At 34.2% G+C, this 17,578-nt stretch overlaps 1 protein-coding gene across 3 annotated transcripts in view; it reads left to right on the top strand.

The window, feature by feature from the left end:
* Positions 1-10,654, top strand: part of LOC135513308 (B-cell lymphoma 6 protein homolog) — a 32,836-nt gene extending 22,182 nt beyond the window's left edge. For all 3 annotated transcript variants that reach the window (XM_064936213.1, XM_064936212.1, XM_064936211.1), the window contains one exon: positions 9,398-10,654. In XM_064936213.1, the coding sequence (XP_064792285.1) occupies positions 9,398-9,541 (144 nt within the window). In that variant the 3' untranslated portion in view covers positions 9,542-10,654. The remainder of the gene's footprint in view (positions 1-9,397) is intronic.
* Positions 10,655-17,578: the final 6,924 nt, after the last annotated feature.

Raw genomic sequence — 17,578 nt, 5'->3', positions numbered from 1 at the left:
TATATACCCTACGTAAGTAGAATGACACCATTATATATATATATACACCCTACGTAAGTAGAATGACACCATTATATATATATATATACCCTACGTAAGTAGAATGACACCATTATATATATATACACACCCTACGTAAGTAGAATGACACCATTATATATATATATATACACCCTATATGACACCCTACGTAAGTAGAATGACACCATTATATATATACACACCCTACGTAAGTAGAATGACACCATTATATATATATACACACCCTACGTAAGTAGAATGACACCATTATATATATATATATATACACCCTACGTAAGTAGAATGACACCATTATATATATATATATATATACACCCTACGTAAGTAGAATGACACCATTATATATATATATATATATATACACCCTACGTAAGTAGAATGACACCATTATATATATAGATATATATACACCCTACGTATATACACCATTATATATATACACCCCTACGTAAGTAGAATGACACCATTATATATATATACACACCCTACGTAAGTAGAATGACACCATTATATATATATATACACCCTACGTAAGTAGAATGACACCATTATATATATATATACACCCTACGTAAGTAGAATGACACCATTATATATATATATATACACCCTACGTAAGTAGAATGACACCATTATATATATATATATATATATATATACACCCTACGTAAGTAGAATGACACCATTATATATATATATACACCCTACGTAAGTAGAATGACACCATTATATATATATATACACCCTACGTAAGTAGAATGACACCATTATATATATATATACACCCTACGTAAGTAGAATGACACCATTATATATATATATATATATATATACACCCTACGTAAGTAGAATGACACCATTATATATATGTATACACCCTACGTAAGTAGAATGACACCATTATATATATATATACACCCTACGTAAGTAGAATGACACCATTATATATATATATATATACACCCTACGTAAGTAGAATGACACCATTATATATATATATATATACACCCTACGTAAGTAGAATGACACCATTATATATATATATATACACCCTACGTAAGTAGAATGACACCATTATATATATATATATACACCCTACATAAGTAGAATGACACCATTATATATATATACACCCTACGTAAGTAGAATGACACCATTATATATATATATATACACCCTACGTAAGTAGAATGACACCATTATATATATGTATACACCCTACGTAAGTAGAATGACACCATTATATATATATATACACCCTACGTAAGTAGAATGACACCATTATATATATATATATACACCCTACGTAAGTAGAATGACACCATTATATATATATATATATATATACACCCTACGTAAGTAGAATGACACCATTATATATATATATATATATATACACCCTACGTAAGTAGAATGACACCATTATATATATATATATATATATATATATATATATATATATATATACACCCTACGTAAGTAGAATGACACCATTATATATATATACACACCCTATGTAAGTAGAATGACACCATTATATATATATATATATACACCCTACGTAAGTAGAATGACACCATTATATATATATACACACCCTACGTATGTAGAATGACACCATTATATATATACACACCCTACGTAAGTAGAATGACACCATTATATATATACACACCCTACGTAAGTAGAATGACACCATTATATATATATACACACCCTACGTAAGTAGAATGACACCATTATATATATATATATATACACCCTACGTAAGTAGAATGACACCATTATATATATATATATATATACACCCTACGTAAGTAGAATGACACCATTATATATATATATATATATATATATATATACACCCTACGTAAGTAGAATGACACCATTATATATATAGATATATATACACCCTACGTAAGTAGAATGACACCATTATATATATACACACCCTACGTAAGTAGAATGACACCATTATATATATATACACACCCTACGTAAGTAGAATGACACCATTATATATATATATACACCCTACGTAAGTAGAATGACACCATTATATATATATATACACCCTACGTAAGTAGAATGACACCATTATATATATATATATACACCCTACGTAAGTAGAATGACACCATTATATATATATATATACACCCTACGTAAGTAGAATGACACCATTATATATATATATACACCCTACGTAAGTAGAATGACACCATTATATATATATATATACACCCTACGTAAGTAGAATGACACCATTATATATATATATATATATATATACACCCTACGTAAGTAGAATGACACCATTATATATATATATACACCCTACGTAAGTAGAATGACACCATTATATATATATATACACCCTACGTAAGTAGAATGACACCATTATATATATATATATACACCCTACGTAAGTAGAATGACACCATTATATATATATATATACACCCTACGTAAGTAGAATGACACCATTATATATATATATATACACCCTACGTAAGTAGAATGACACCATTATATATATATATACACCCTACGTAAGTAGAATGACACCATTATATATATATATATACACCCTACGTAAGTAGAATGACACCATTATATATATGTATACACCCTACGTAAGTAGAATGACACCATTATATATATATATACACCCTACGTAAGTAGAATGACACCATTATATATATATATACACCCTACGTAAGTAGAATGACACCATTATATATATATATATATACACCCTACGTAAGTAGAATGACACCATTATATATATATATATATATATATATATATACACCCTACGTAAGTAGAATGACACCATTATATATATATATATATATATATATATATATATATATATATATATATATATATATATATATATATATATATATACACCCTACGTAAGTAGAATGACACCATTATATATATATACACACCCTATGTAAGTAGAATGACACCATTATATATATATATATATATACACCCTACGTAAGTAGAATGACACCATTATATATATATACACACCCTACGTATGTAGAATGACACCATTATATATATACACACCCTACGTAAGTAGAATGACACCATTATATATATACACACCCTACGTAAGTAGAATGACACCATTATATATATATACACACCCTACGTAAGTAGAATGACACCATTATATATATATATATACACCCTACGTAAGTAGAATGACACCATTATATATATATATATATACACCCTACGTAAGTAGAATGACACAATTATATATATATATACACCCTACGTATGTAGAATGACACCATTATATATATATATACACCCTACGTAAGTAGAATGACACCATTATATATATATATACACCCTACGTAAGTAGAATGACACCATTATATATATATATACACCCTACGTAAGTAGAATGACACCATTATATATATATATATATATACACCCTACGTAAGTAGAATGACACCATTATATATATGTATACACCCTACGTAAGTAGAATGACACCATTATATATATATATATATATATACACCCTACGTAAGTAGAATGACACCATTATATATATATATATATATATATACACCCTACGTAAGTAGAATGACACCATTATATATATATATATATATACACCCTACGTAAGTAGAATGACACCATTATATATATATACACCCTACGTAAGTAGAATGACACCATTATATATATATATACACCCTACGTAAGTAGAATGACACCATTATATATATATATACACCCTACGTAAGTAGAATGACACCATTATATATATATATATATATATATACACCCTACGTAAGTAGAATGACACCATTATATATATATATATATATACACCCTACGTAAGTGAATGACACCATTATATATATATATATATATATACACCCTACGTAAGTAGAATGACACCATTATATATATATACACACCCTATGTAATTAGAATGACACCATTATATATATATATATATACACCCTACGTAAGTAGAATGACACCATTATATATATATACACACCCTACGTATGTAGAATGACACCATTATATATATACACACCCTACGTAAGTAGAATGACACCATTATATATATACACACCCTACGTAAGTAGAATGACACCATTATATATATATACACACCCTACGTAAGTAGAATGACACCATTATATATATATATATATATACACCCTACGTAAGTAGAATGACACCATTATATATATATATATATACACCCTACGTAAGTAGAATGACACAATTATATATATATATACACCCTACGTATGTAGAATGACACCATTATATATATATATACACCCTACGTAAGTAGAATGACACCATTATGTATATATATACACCCTACGTAAGTAGAATGACACCATTATATATATATATATATACACCCTACGTAAGTAGAATGACACCATTATATATATATATACACACCCTACGTAAGTAGAATGACACCATTATATATATATATATATATATATATACACCCTACGTAAGTAGAATGACACCATTATATATATATATATATACACCCTACGTAAGTAGAATGACACCATTATATATATATATATATATATATACCCTACGTAAGTAGAATGACACCATTATATATATATATATATATATACACACCCTACGTAAGTAGAATGACACCATTATATATATATATATACACCCTACGTAAGTAGAATGACACCATTATATATATATATATATACCCTACGTAAGTAGAATGACACCATTATATATATACACACCCTATGTAAGTAGAATGACACCATTATATATATACACACCCTACGTAAGTAGAATGACACCATTATATATATATATATATACACCCTACGTAAGTAGAATGACACCATTATATATATATATATACACCCTACGTAAGTAGAATGACACCATTATATATATATATACACCCTACGTAAGTAGAATGACACCATTATATATTTATATACACCCTACGTAAGTAGAATGACACCATTATATATATATATATATACACCCTACGTAAGTAGAATGACACCATTATATATATATATATATACACCCTACGTAAGTAGAATGACACCATTATATATATATATATATATATATACACCCTACGTAAGTAGAATGACACCATTATATATATAGATATATATACACCCTACGTAAGTAGAATGACACCATTATATATATACACACCCTACGTAAGTAGAATGACACCATTATATATATATACACACCCTACGTAAGTAGAATGACACCATTATATATATATATACACCCTACGTAAGTAGAATGACACCATTATATATATATATACACCCTACGTAAGTAGAATGACCCCATTATATATATATATACACCCTACGTAAGTAGAATGACACCATTATATATATATATATATATACACCCTACGTAAGTAGAATGACACCATTATATATATATATATACACCCTACGTATGTAGAATGACACCATTATATATATATATACACCCTACGTAAGTAGAATGACACCATTATATATATATATATACACCCTACGTAAGTAGAATGACACCATTATATATATATATATATATACACCCTACGTAAGTAGAATGACACCATTATATATATATATACACCCTACGTAAGTAGAATGACACCATTATATATATATATACACCCTACGTAAGTAGAATGACACCATTATATATATATATATACACCCTACGTAAGTAGAATGACACCATTATATATATGTATACACCCTACGTAAGTAGAATGACACCATTATATATATATATATATACACCCTACGTAAGTAGAATGACACCATTATATATATATATATATACACCCTACGTAAGTAGAATGACACCATTATATATATATATATACACCCTACGTAAGTAGATTGACACCATTATATATATATATATACACCCTACGTAAGTAGAATGACACCATTATATATATATATACACCCTACGTAAGTAGAATGACACCATTATATATATATATATACACCCTACGTAAGTAGAATGACACCATTATATATATGTATACACCCTACGTAAGTAGAATGACACCATTATATATATATATACACCCTACGTAAGTAGAATGACACCATTATATATATATATACACCCTACGTAAGTAGAATGACACCATTATATATATATATATATACACCCTACGTAAGTAGAATGACACCATTATATATATATATATATATATATATACACCCTACGTAAGTAGAATGACACCATTATATATATATATATATATATATATATATATATATATATATACACCCTACGTAAGTAGAATGACACCATTATATATATATACACACCCTATGTAAGTAGAATGACACCATTATATATATATATATACACCCTACGTAAGTAGAATGACACCATTATATATATATACACACCCTACGTATGTAGAATGACACCATTATATATATACACACCCTACGTAAGTAGAATGACACCATTATATATATACACACCCTACGTAAGTAGAATGACACCATTATATATATATACACACCCTACGTAAGTAGAATGACACCATTATATATATATATATACACCCTACGTAAGTAGAATGACACCATTATATATATATATATATACACCCTACGTAAGTAGAATGACACAATTATATATATATATACACCCTACGTATGTAGAATGACACCATTATATATATATATACACCCTACGTAAGTAGAATGACACCATTATATATATATATACACCCTACGTAAGTAGAATGACACCATTATATATATATATACACCCTACGTAAGTAGAATGACACCATTATATATATATATATATACACCCTACGTAAGTAGAATGACACCATTATATATATATATATATATATACACCCTACGTAAGTAGAATGACACCATTATATATATATATATATATATATATACACCCTACGTAAGTAGAATGACACCATTATATATAATGACACCATTATATATATATATATATATACACCCTACGTAAGTAGAATGACACCATTATATATATATATACACCCTACGTAATTAGAATGACACCATTATATATATATATACACCCTACGTAATTAGAATGACACCATTATATATATATATATACACCCTACGTAAGTAGAATGACACCATTATATATATATATACACCCTACGTAAGTAGAATGACACCATTATATATATATATACACCCTACGTAAGTAGAATGACACCATTATATATATATATACACCCTACGTAAGTAGAATGACACCATTATATATATATATATATACACCCTACGTAAGTAGAATGACACCATTATATATATATACACACCCTACGTATGTAGAATGACACCATTATATATATACACACCCTACGTAAGTAGAATGACACCATTATATATATATATATATATATACACCCTACGTAAGTAGAATGACACCATTATATATATATACACACCCTATGTAATTAGAATGACACCATTATATATATATATATACACCCTACGTAAGTAGAATGACACCATTATATATATATACACACCCTACGTATGTAGAATGACACCATTATATATATACACACCCTACGTAAGTAGAATGACACCATTATATATATACACACCCTACGTAAGTAGAATGACACCATTATATATATATACACACCCTACGTAAGTAGAATGACACCATTATATATATATATATACACCCTACGTAAGTAGAATGACACCATTATATATATATATATATACACCCTACGTAAGTAGAATGACACAATTATATATATATATACACCCTACGTATGTAGAATGACACCATTATATATATATATACACCCTACGTAAGTAGAATGACACCATTATATATATATATACACCCTACGTAAGTAGAATGACACCATTATATATATATATATATATACACCCTACGTAAGTAGAATGACACCATTATATATATATATATACACACCCTACGTAAGTAGAATGACACCATTATATATATATATATATATATATATATATATATACACCCTACGTAAGTAGAATGACACCATTATATATATATATATATATACACCCTACGTAAGTAGAATGACACCATTATATATATATATATATATATATACCCTACGTAAGTAGAATGACACCATTATATATATATATATATATATACACACCCTACGTAAGTAGAATGACACCATTATATATATATATATACACCCTACGTAAGTAGAATGACACCATTATATATATATATATACCCTACGTAAGTAGAATGACACCATTATATATATACACACCCTATGTAAGTAGAATGACACCATTATATATATACACACCCTACGTAAGTAGAATGACACCATTATATATATATATATACACCCTACGTAAGTAGAATGACACCATTATATATATATATATACACCCTACGTAAGTAGAATGACACCATTATATATATATATACACCCTACGTAAGTAGAATGACACCATTATATATTTATATACACCCTACGTAAGTAGAATGACACCATTATATATATATATATATATATACCCTACGTAAGTAGAATGACACCATTATATATATATATATATACACACCCTACGTAAGTAGAATGACACCATTATATATATATATATACACCCTACGTAAGTAGAATGACACCATTATATATATATATACCCTACGTAAGTAGAATGACACCATTATATATATACACACCCTATGTAAGTAGAATGACACCATTATATATATACACACCCTACGTAAGTAGAATGACACCATTATATATATATATACACCCTACGTAAGTAGAATGACACCATTATATATATATATACACCCTACGTAAGTAGAATGACACCATTATATATATATATACACCCTACGTAAGTAGAATGACACCATTATATATTTATATACACCCTACGTAAGTAGAATGACACCATTATATATATATATATATATATATACACCCTACGTAAGTAGAATGACACCATTATATATATATATATATATACACCCTACGTAAGTAGAATGACACCATTATATATATATATATATATATGTACCCTACGTAAGTAGAATGACACCATTATATATATACACCCTACGTAAGTAGAACGACACCATTATATATATATATACATACACCCTACGTAAGTAGAATGACACCATTATATACACACCCTATGTAAGTACACAACCTATACAATCCAACATGATCTATCAGTCAGTGTCATTGATGTACACACTGAAATGTAGGTGTTCAACCATGTAGATTGGAGACATAAAACTCACCTTGTTTCTCTTTTTTCAGTGTGAGAAATGCAACTTGCACTTTCGCCACAAGAGTCAGCTTCGATTGCACCTCAGACAGAAACACGGAGCGATTACCAACACGAAGATCCAATACCGCACGTCTACCACAGAGCTGCCAACAGACCCGACCAAGGCGTGCTGAACTGGCGGGGGGGCGGGGCGGACGACGACGACGACGCCAATCTTGACCATGGCATTGAAAACACCCCAACGTATACAAATCATCCCAAAAATTGTAGTGCCACACTGTGTTGATTTAGAGGGTGATTCATTAATACGGCCAGCGTACGCTGTTCAAAACGGGTTTCCTCTAAACATGTGAACGTAGAACCTCTCAGTCCATTTGTTTCTTTATATTAGTATGTCTCTCTTAATTTAGTTAATATGTTTAAGCTTCAGAGGAATATAAAAAAGCTTTATTTTGTAGGAGGAAAAAGCATGGAATGTAAACATGAATCCTGTTGAAGGATACGGTATTTTATAGCAAATAACTTTACGGAAAGTATTGACATTTCGATTTGAAGGGGGGGGGGTTTAACAGTATATTTTAAAGATAAATTGTATTTATCCTGGCTGTATAAGATATTGAATTGTCTATAGATTTTATATATTGATGTACATGTTATACCATGTAGACCTGCCCCCTTTCATGTGAAAGGAAAAAAAAAAAAAAAAAAAGATTTTTTTTTTTGGGGGGGAACTGACTCTTAATAATGACTACTGCTCTCGTAGGAAGACAAAATGATGCATGATGAGGCATACGTACACTACTACCGTTGCCAATAGTTACCAATCAATGAAGCGGGCGACTGCAGTCATAAATATCGTGACCTACTGTGTAATTAACTAACTATATCCACTGGGTTGCTCTCTGCTGGCAGAACCAATCTAGTTTTTAAAATGTAAAAAAAAAATAAAAAAAATATGCATTTCAAGGTACTGCTTTGGGTATGAACCAAGAAGATATTTTTGCTTCAAAATGTATTTGTATGGGATGTGTTATAGTTTAAGTGAACGTTCCCAGTTGTCATGGTACCAGAAGCTACAGTAAAACAGGTGTATCAGATGTTGTTTGTACATACACTGTGTACTGAAGGTGCCTTCTCTATGGTGACTGAATTCATTTCCATTCAGCCCAGTTCTGTTTATATAAAAAGGTACAACTCAAGGACAGCACTAGTAGTCCTAGTTTTTATTTCGGGTGTGCGTGTGTCATTAAAAAAAAATATAAAAAAAATAAAAAGCTTTTCACCAACCTTTACAACATGCAAATTAATCATTACTCAAGTTGTACATCTTCAGGACTTTTTTTTTGTGTTTAAAATAAATAAAATAAAATAAAACTGCATTCAACTTATTGAACAATTTATAGATGTATAAATGTAAAATAAAAGTTTTGTATTTGTATGTATTAAGTCATGTGTGAATTCTATTTATTTAACAGAAGACTGGCATATATCTCTACTCCAGTAACTAAGGACTTGTTTCCATGATGTTTGACTGTGTACAGTTGAGTCATCTTGTCACAAGAGAACCCGGGGGGGGGGGGGGGTCCCAGACTTTATCGTGTGTTATACAACGGGTGGGTCTAATCCTGATTGCTGATTGGTTAAAACTACATTCCATCCAATGACTTTGTTTTCCTCCATGATCCTACTCATGTGCATGTACTGTATGTGTTTTCTCAGGTTTGTGTGCTTGTTTTAAAAAGACTATTCTTCAAAGTTGGTCTAATGTGGGAGAGAATTCTTTTACCAGAAGCAGATCACAAGGCATCTGGTCAGTCCCCAGATACATTACTTAGGGGGTTTTCACATACTTTTGTTCATGTAGTGTATGTGGACACTTGCTTGTTCAACATCTCATTCCAAAATCATGGGCATTAATATGGAGTTGGTCCACCCTTTGCTGTTATAACAGCCTCCACTCTTCTGGGAAGGCTTTCCACTAGATGTTGGAACATTGCTGCTATAACAGCCTCCACTCTTCTGGGAAGGCTTTCCACTAGATGTTGGAACATTGCTGCTATAACAGCCTCCACTCCTCTGGGAAGGCTTTCCACTAGATGTTGGAACATTGCTGCTATAACAGCCTCCACTCTTCTGGGAAGGCTTTCCACTAGATGTTGGAACATTGCTGCTATAACAGCCTCCACTCTTCTGGGAAGGCTTTCCACTAGATGTTGGAACATTGCGGCTATAACAGCCTCCACTCTTCTGGGAAGGCTTTCCACTTGATGTAGGAACATTGCTGCTATAACAGCCTCCACTCTTCTGGGAAGGCTTTCCACTAGATGTTGGAACATTGCTGCTATAACAGCCTCCACTCATCTGGGAAGGCTTTCCACTAGATGTTGGAACATTGCTGCTATAACAGCCTCCACTCTTCTGGGAAGGCTTTCCAATAGATGTTGGAACATTGCTGCTATAACAGCCTCCACTCATCTGGGAAGGCTTTCCACTAGATGTTGGAACATTGCTGCTATAACAGCCTCCACTCTTCTGGGAAGGCTTTCCAATAGATGTTGGAACATTGCTGCTATAACAGCCTCCACTCTTCTGGGAAGGCTTTCCACTAGATGTTGGAACATTGCTGCTATAACAGCCTCCACGCTTCTGGGAAGGCTTTCCACTAGATGATGGAACATTGCTGCTATAACAGCCTCCACTCTTCTGGGAAGGCTTTCCACTAGATGTTGGAACATTGCTGCTATAACAGCCTCCACGCTTCTGGGAAGGCTTTCCACTAGATGTTGGAACATTGCTGCTATAACAGCCTCTACTCTTCTGGGAAGGCTTTCTACTAGATGATGGAACATTACTGCTATAACAGCCTCCACTCTTCAGGGAAGGCTTTCCACTAGATGTAGGAACATTGCTGCTATAACAGCCTCCACTCTTCTGGGAAGGCTTTCTGCTAGATGTTGGAACATTGCTGCTATAACAGCCTCCACTCTTCTGGGAAGGCTTTCCACTAGATGTTGGAACATTGCTGCTATAACAGCCTCCACTCTTCTGGGAAGGCTTTCCACTAGATGTTAGAACATTACTGTGGACACTTGGTTCCATTCAGCCAAAAGAGAATTAGTGAGGTCGGGCACTGATGTTGGGCGTTTAGGCCTGGCTCATGGTCGGTGTTCCAATTCATCCCAAAGGTGTTTGATGGGGTTGAGGTCAGGGTTCTGAGAAGGCCAGTCAAGTTCTTCCACATCGATCTCGACAAATCATTTATGTACGGACTTCGCTTTGTGCACAGGGGGCATTGTCATGCTGAAACAGGAAAGGGCCTTCCCCAAACTGTTGCCACAAAGTTGGTAGTACAGAATTGTCTATGTCATTGTATGCTGTAGTGTTAAGATTTCCCTTCACTGGAACTAAGGGGCCTAACCCGAACCCTGAAAAACAGCCCCAGACCATTATTCCTCCTCCACCCAACATTACAGTTGGCACTATGCATTCAGGCAGGTAGCGTTCTTCTGGCTAACCCAAATTTGTCCGTTGGACTGCCAGATGTTGAAGCGTGATTCATTACTCCAGAGAACGAGTTTCCACGGCTCCAGAGTCCAACGGTGACGAGCTTTACCTCCAGCCGACGCTTGGTGATCTCAGGCTTGTGTGCGGCTGCACGGCCCATGGAAACCCATTTCATGAAGCTCCCGACTAACAGTTCTTGTGCTGACGTGTCTTCCAGAGGCAGTTCGGAACTCGGTAGTGAGTGTTGCAGACGATTTTTACGGACTACGCGCTTCAGCACTCAGCGTTCTAGTTCTGTGATCTTGTGTGGCCTACCACTTCACGGCTGAGCTATTGTTGCTCTTAGATGTTTCCACTTCACAACAATAGCACTTATAGTTGTCCGGGGCTCTAGCAGGGCGGAAATTTGATGAAATTACTTGTTGGAAAGGTGTCATCCTACGACGCTGCCACGTTGAGCTCTTCAGCAAGGCCATTTTACTGTTAATGTTTGTCTATGGAGATTGCATTTTATACACCTGTCAGCAACAGGTGAGGCTGAATTAGCTGAATCCACTAATTTGAAGGGATGTCCACATACAAATGTATATATATATAAATAAATATAAATATATATATATATATATACACAAAAGTGAGACACCCGGCGTAATCATTTCACATATCAAATATGTGGTGTATTCAAGGTATTAAAAAGGCTTCTAAAGTTAAATTTACACTTCAAAATATTTGACATGATTTGCCCTAACAGAAAGTGTATCAAACCCCTACAACAATGTTATAATCCACATTTCTGTTACTGCACGATTATTTTCCTGCTGCACAGTGCTACTTCTTAAATTCCCTATAGAGCCCATAGGACTCTGGTCAAAATTAGTGCACTATATAGGGAATAGGACTCTGGTCAAAAGTAGTGCACTACATAGGGAATAGGGTTCCATAGGACTCTGGTCAAAAGTAGTGCACTATATAGGGAATAGGACTCTGGTCAAAAGTAGTGCACTACATAGGGAATAGGGTTCCATAGGACTCTGGTCAAAAGTAGTGCACTATATAGGGAATAGGACTCTGGTCAAAAGTAGTGCACTACATAGGGAATAGGGTTCCATAGGACTCTGGTCAAAAGTAGTGCACTACATAGGGAATAGGGTTCCATAGGACTCTGGTCTAAAGTAGTGCACTACATAGGGAATAAGGAGTCATTTGCGATTCATACAGAAATTTGGTACCGAATTGAAAGCACGAGGGCACTGAATTTCATGTGAAAACGCCCTTAACTTCCAAGACTACATGTGAAAAACGCCCTTAACTTCCAAGACTACATGTGAAAAACGCCCTTAACTTCCAAGACTACATGTGAAAAACGCCATTAACTTCCAAGACTACATGTGAAAAACGCCTTTAACTTCCAAGGCTACATGTGAAAAACGCCCTTAACTTCCAAGGCTACATGTGAAAAACGCCCTTAACTTCCAAGTCTACATGTGAAAAACGCCCTTAACTTCAAAGACTACATGTGAAAAACGCACTTAACTTCCAAGACTACATGTGAAAAACGCCCTTAACTTCCAAGACTACATGTGAAAAACGCCCTTGACTTCCAAGACTACATGTGAAAAACGCCCTTAACTTCCAAGACTACATGTGAAAAACGCCCTTAACTTCCAAGGCTACATGTGAAAAACGCCCTTAACTTCCAAGGCTACATGTGAAAAACGCCCTTAACTTCCAAGTCTACATGTGAAAAACGCCCTTAACTTCCAAGACTACATGTGAAAAACGCCCTTAACTTCCAAGACTACATGTGAAAAACGCCCTTAACTTCCAAGACTACATGTGAAAAACGCCCTTAACTTCCAAGACTACATGTGAAAAACGCCCTTAACTTCCAAGGCTACATGTGAAAAACGCCCTTAACTTCCAAGTCTACATGTGAAAAACGCCCTTAACTTCCAAGACTACATGTGAAAAACCCCTTAACTTCCAAGACTACATGTGAAAAACGCCCTTAACTTCCAAGACTACATGTGAAAAACGCCCTTAACTTCCAAGACTACATGTGAAAAACGCCCTTAACTTCCAAGACTACATGTGAAAAACGCCCTTAACTTCCAAGACTACATGTGAAAAACGCCCTTAACTTCCAAGACTCCATGTGAAACTGAGACAAATAATTGGTTCAAGAACGTTCTTCAAACAGACCCGTAACGATGACCCTACTGATGTCCCAAACTGATAAAGCCTCTAAATGTTCCCATTGACACTACAGTGCCTTGCAAAAGTATTCATCCCCCTTGGCGTTTTTTCCTATTTTGTTGCGTTACAACCTGTAATTTAAATGGATTTTTATTTCAATGTCATGTAATGGACATACCCAAAATAGTCCAAATTGGTGAAGTGAAATGAAAAAAGAATTTAAAACTGTAAAGTGTTGCATGTATATGTATTCACCCCCTTTGCTATGAAGCCCCTAAATAACATCTGGTGCAACCAGTCACCTTCAGAAGTCACATAATTAGTTAAATAAAGTCCACCTGTGTGCAATCTAATTGTCACATGATCTGTCACATGAGCTCAGTATATACACACCTGTTCTGAAAGGCCCCAGAGTCTGCAACACCACTAAGCAAGGGGCACCACCAAGCAAGGGGCACCACCACCACCACCAACGAAGCTGCACCATGAAGACCAAGGAGCTCTCCAAACAGGTCAGGGACAAAGTTGTAGAGAAGTACAGATCAGGGTTGGGTTATAAAAAAAATCAGAAACTTTTAACATCCCACGGATCACCATTAAATCCATTTTTTAAAAATGGAAAGAATATGGCACCACAACAAACCTGCCAAGAGAGGGCCGCCCACCAAAACTCACGGACCAGGCAAGGAAGGTATTAATCAGAGAGGCAACAAAGAGACCAAAGATAAACCTGAAGGAGCTGCAAAGCTCCACAGCGGAGATTAAAGTATCTGTCCATAGGACCACTTTAAGCCGCACACTACACAGAGCTGGGCTTTATGGAAAATTGGTCCAAAAAAAGTTGATTTCTTAAAGAAAAAAATAAGCAAACACGTTTGGTGTTCGCCTAAAGGCATGTGGGAGACTCCCCAAAAATATGAAGAAGGTACTCTGGTCAGATGAGACTAAAATTTAGCTTTTTGGCCATCAAGGCAAACGCTGTGTCTGACGCAAACCCAACACCTCTCATTCCCCTGAGAACACTATTCCCAGTGAAGCATGGTGGCAGCATCATGGTGTGGAGATGTTTTTCATCAGCAGGGACTGGGAAACTGGTCAGAATTGAAGGAATGATGGATGGCGCTAAATACAGGGAAATTGTTGAGGGAAACATGTTTCAGTCTCCCAGAGATTTGAGACTGGGACGGAGGTTCACCTTCCAGCAGGACAATGACCCTAAGTATACTGCTAAATCAAAACTCGAGTGGTTTAAGGGAAAACATTTAAATGTCTTGGAATGGCCTAGTCAAAGTCCAGACCTCAATCCAATTGAGAATATGTGGTATGAATTAAAGATGGCTGTACACCAGCTGAACCCATCCTACTTGAATGAGCTGGAGCAGTTTTGCATTGAATAATGGGTAAAAATTCAAGTGGCTAGATGGGCCAAGCTTATAGAGACACCCCAAGGAACTTGCAGCTGTAATTGCTGCAAAAGGTGGGGGGTGAATAGTTAGGGATGTTCAAGCTTTCTGTTTTTTTGTCTTATTTCTTGTTTGTTTCACAAAAAATATTTTGCATCTTCAAAGTGGTAGGCATTTTGTGTAAATCAAATAATACAAACCCACCAAAAAATACATTTTAATTCCAGGTTGTAAGGCAACAAAATAGGAAAAGTGCCAAGGGGGGTGAATACTTTCGCAAGCCACTGTATGTCATTGTTTCCGTTAACCACAAATGTGTCACATCCTTAAGACTTACGGTAAAAAAGAGATCTGGTTATATTATCCACAGATTCCAGTCCAAATAGTTAGATCATATCTTTCACTTCATATTTTGTACTGTTATATATACAGTGCATTGCGAAAGTATTCGGCCCCCTTGAACTTTGCGACCTTTTGCCATATTTCAGGCTTCAAACATAAAGATATAAAACTGTATTTTTTTGTGAAGAATCAACAAGTGGGACACAATCATGAAGTGGAACGACATTTATTGGATATTTCAAACTTTTTTAACAAATCAAAAACTGAAAAATTGGAAGCCTGAAATGTTCAAGGGGGCCGAATACTTTCGCAAGGCACTGTATATATATATATTTTTAACAATACAAAATATCCACATACAAACGACAACATACAGACGCACACAAACATCCACAACACAGACCCACACCTCCATCGCTCTCCACCAAATAGCCTCAAACTGCACAATTTTATCTCTGTCACCCACACACTTTCAACATTTACATTATGAAGCATTTGACCTTTCCATTGTGTTAATGGAGGATTGGTTGATTTCCAGTTAAGTATAGTTTTTTCCCCCCCAAGATGATTGATGAGAAGAGAATCATCCAACCCATTGGGTATCTCACTGCACCCTCGTGCCACGTCTTGAAATATGCAGACAGACGGATTAAAAGTTTACATTGTGATACTTCTGACAGCCAACATTCTAACCCCGCCCATAACTTTATGACATCATAACACTCCCAGAAGGCCTGGATTATGGAATCATTGTTAGTTTTACAC

The sequence above is a fragment of the Oncorhynchus masou genome, chromosome 24 (assembly GCF_036934945.1).
Source record: "Oncorhynchus masou masou isolate Uvic2021 chromosome 24, UVic_Omas_1.1, whole genome shotgun sequence".
NCBI classification, from domain to species: Eukaryota; Metazoa; Chordata; class Actinopteri; order Salmoniformes; family Salmonidae; genus Oncorhynchus; species Oncorhynchus masou.
The sequence above is the reverse complement of the archived record's forward strand: the minus strand, read 5'-3'. Positions and strand labels throughout refer to the sequence as shown.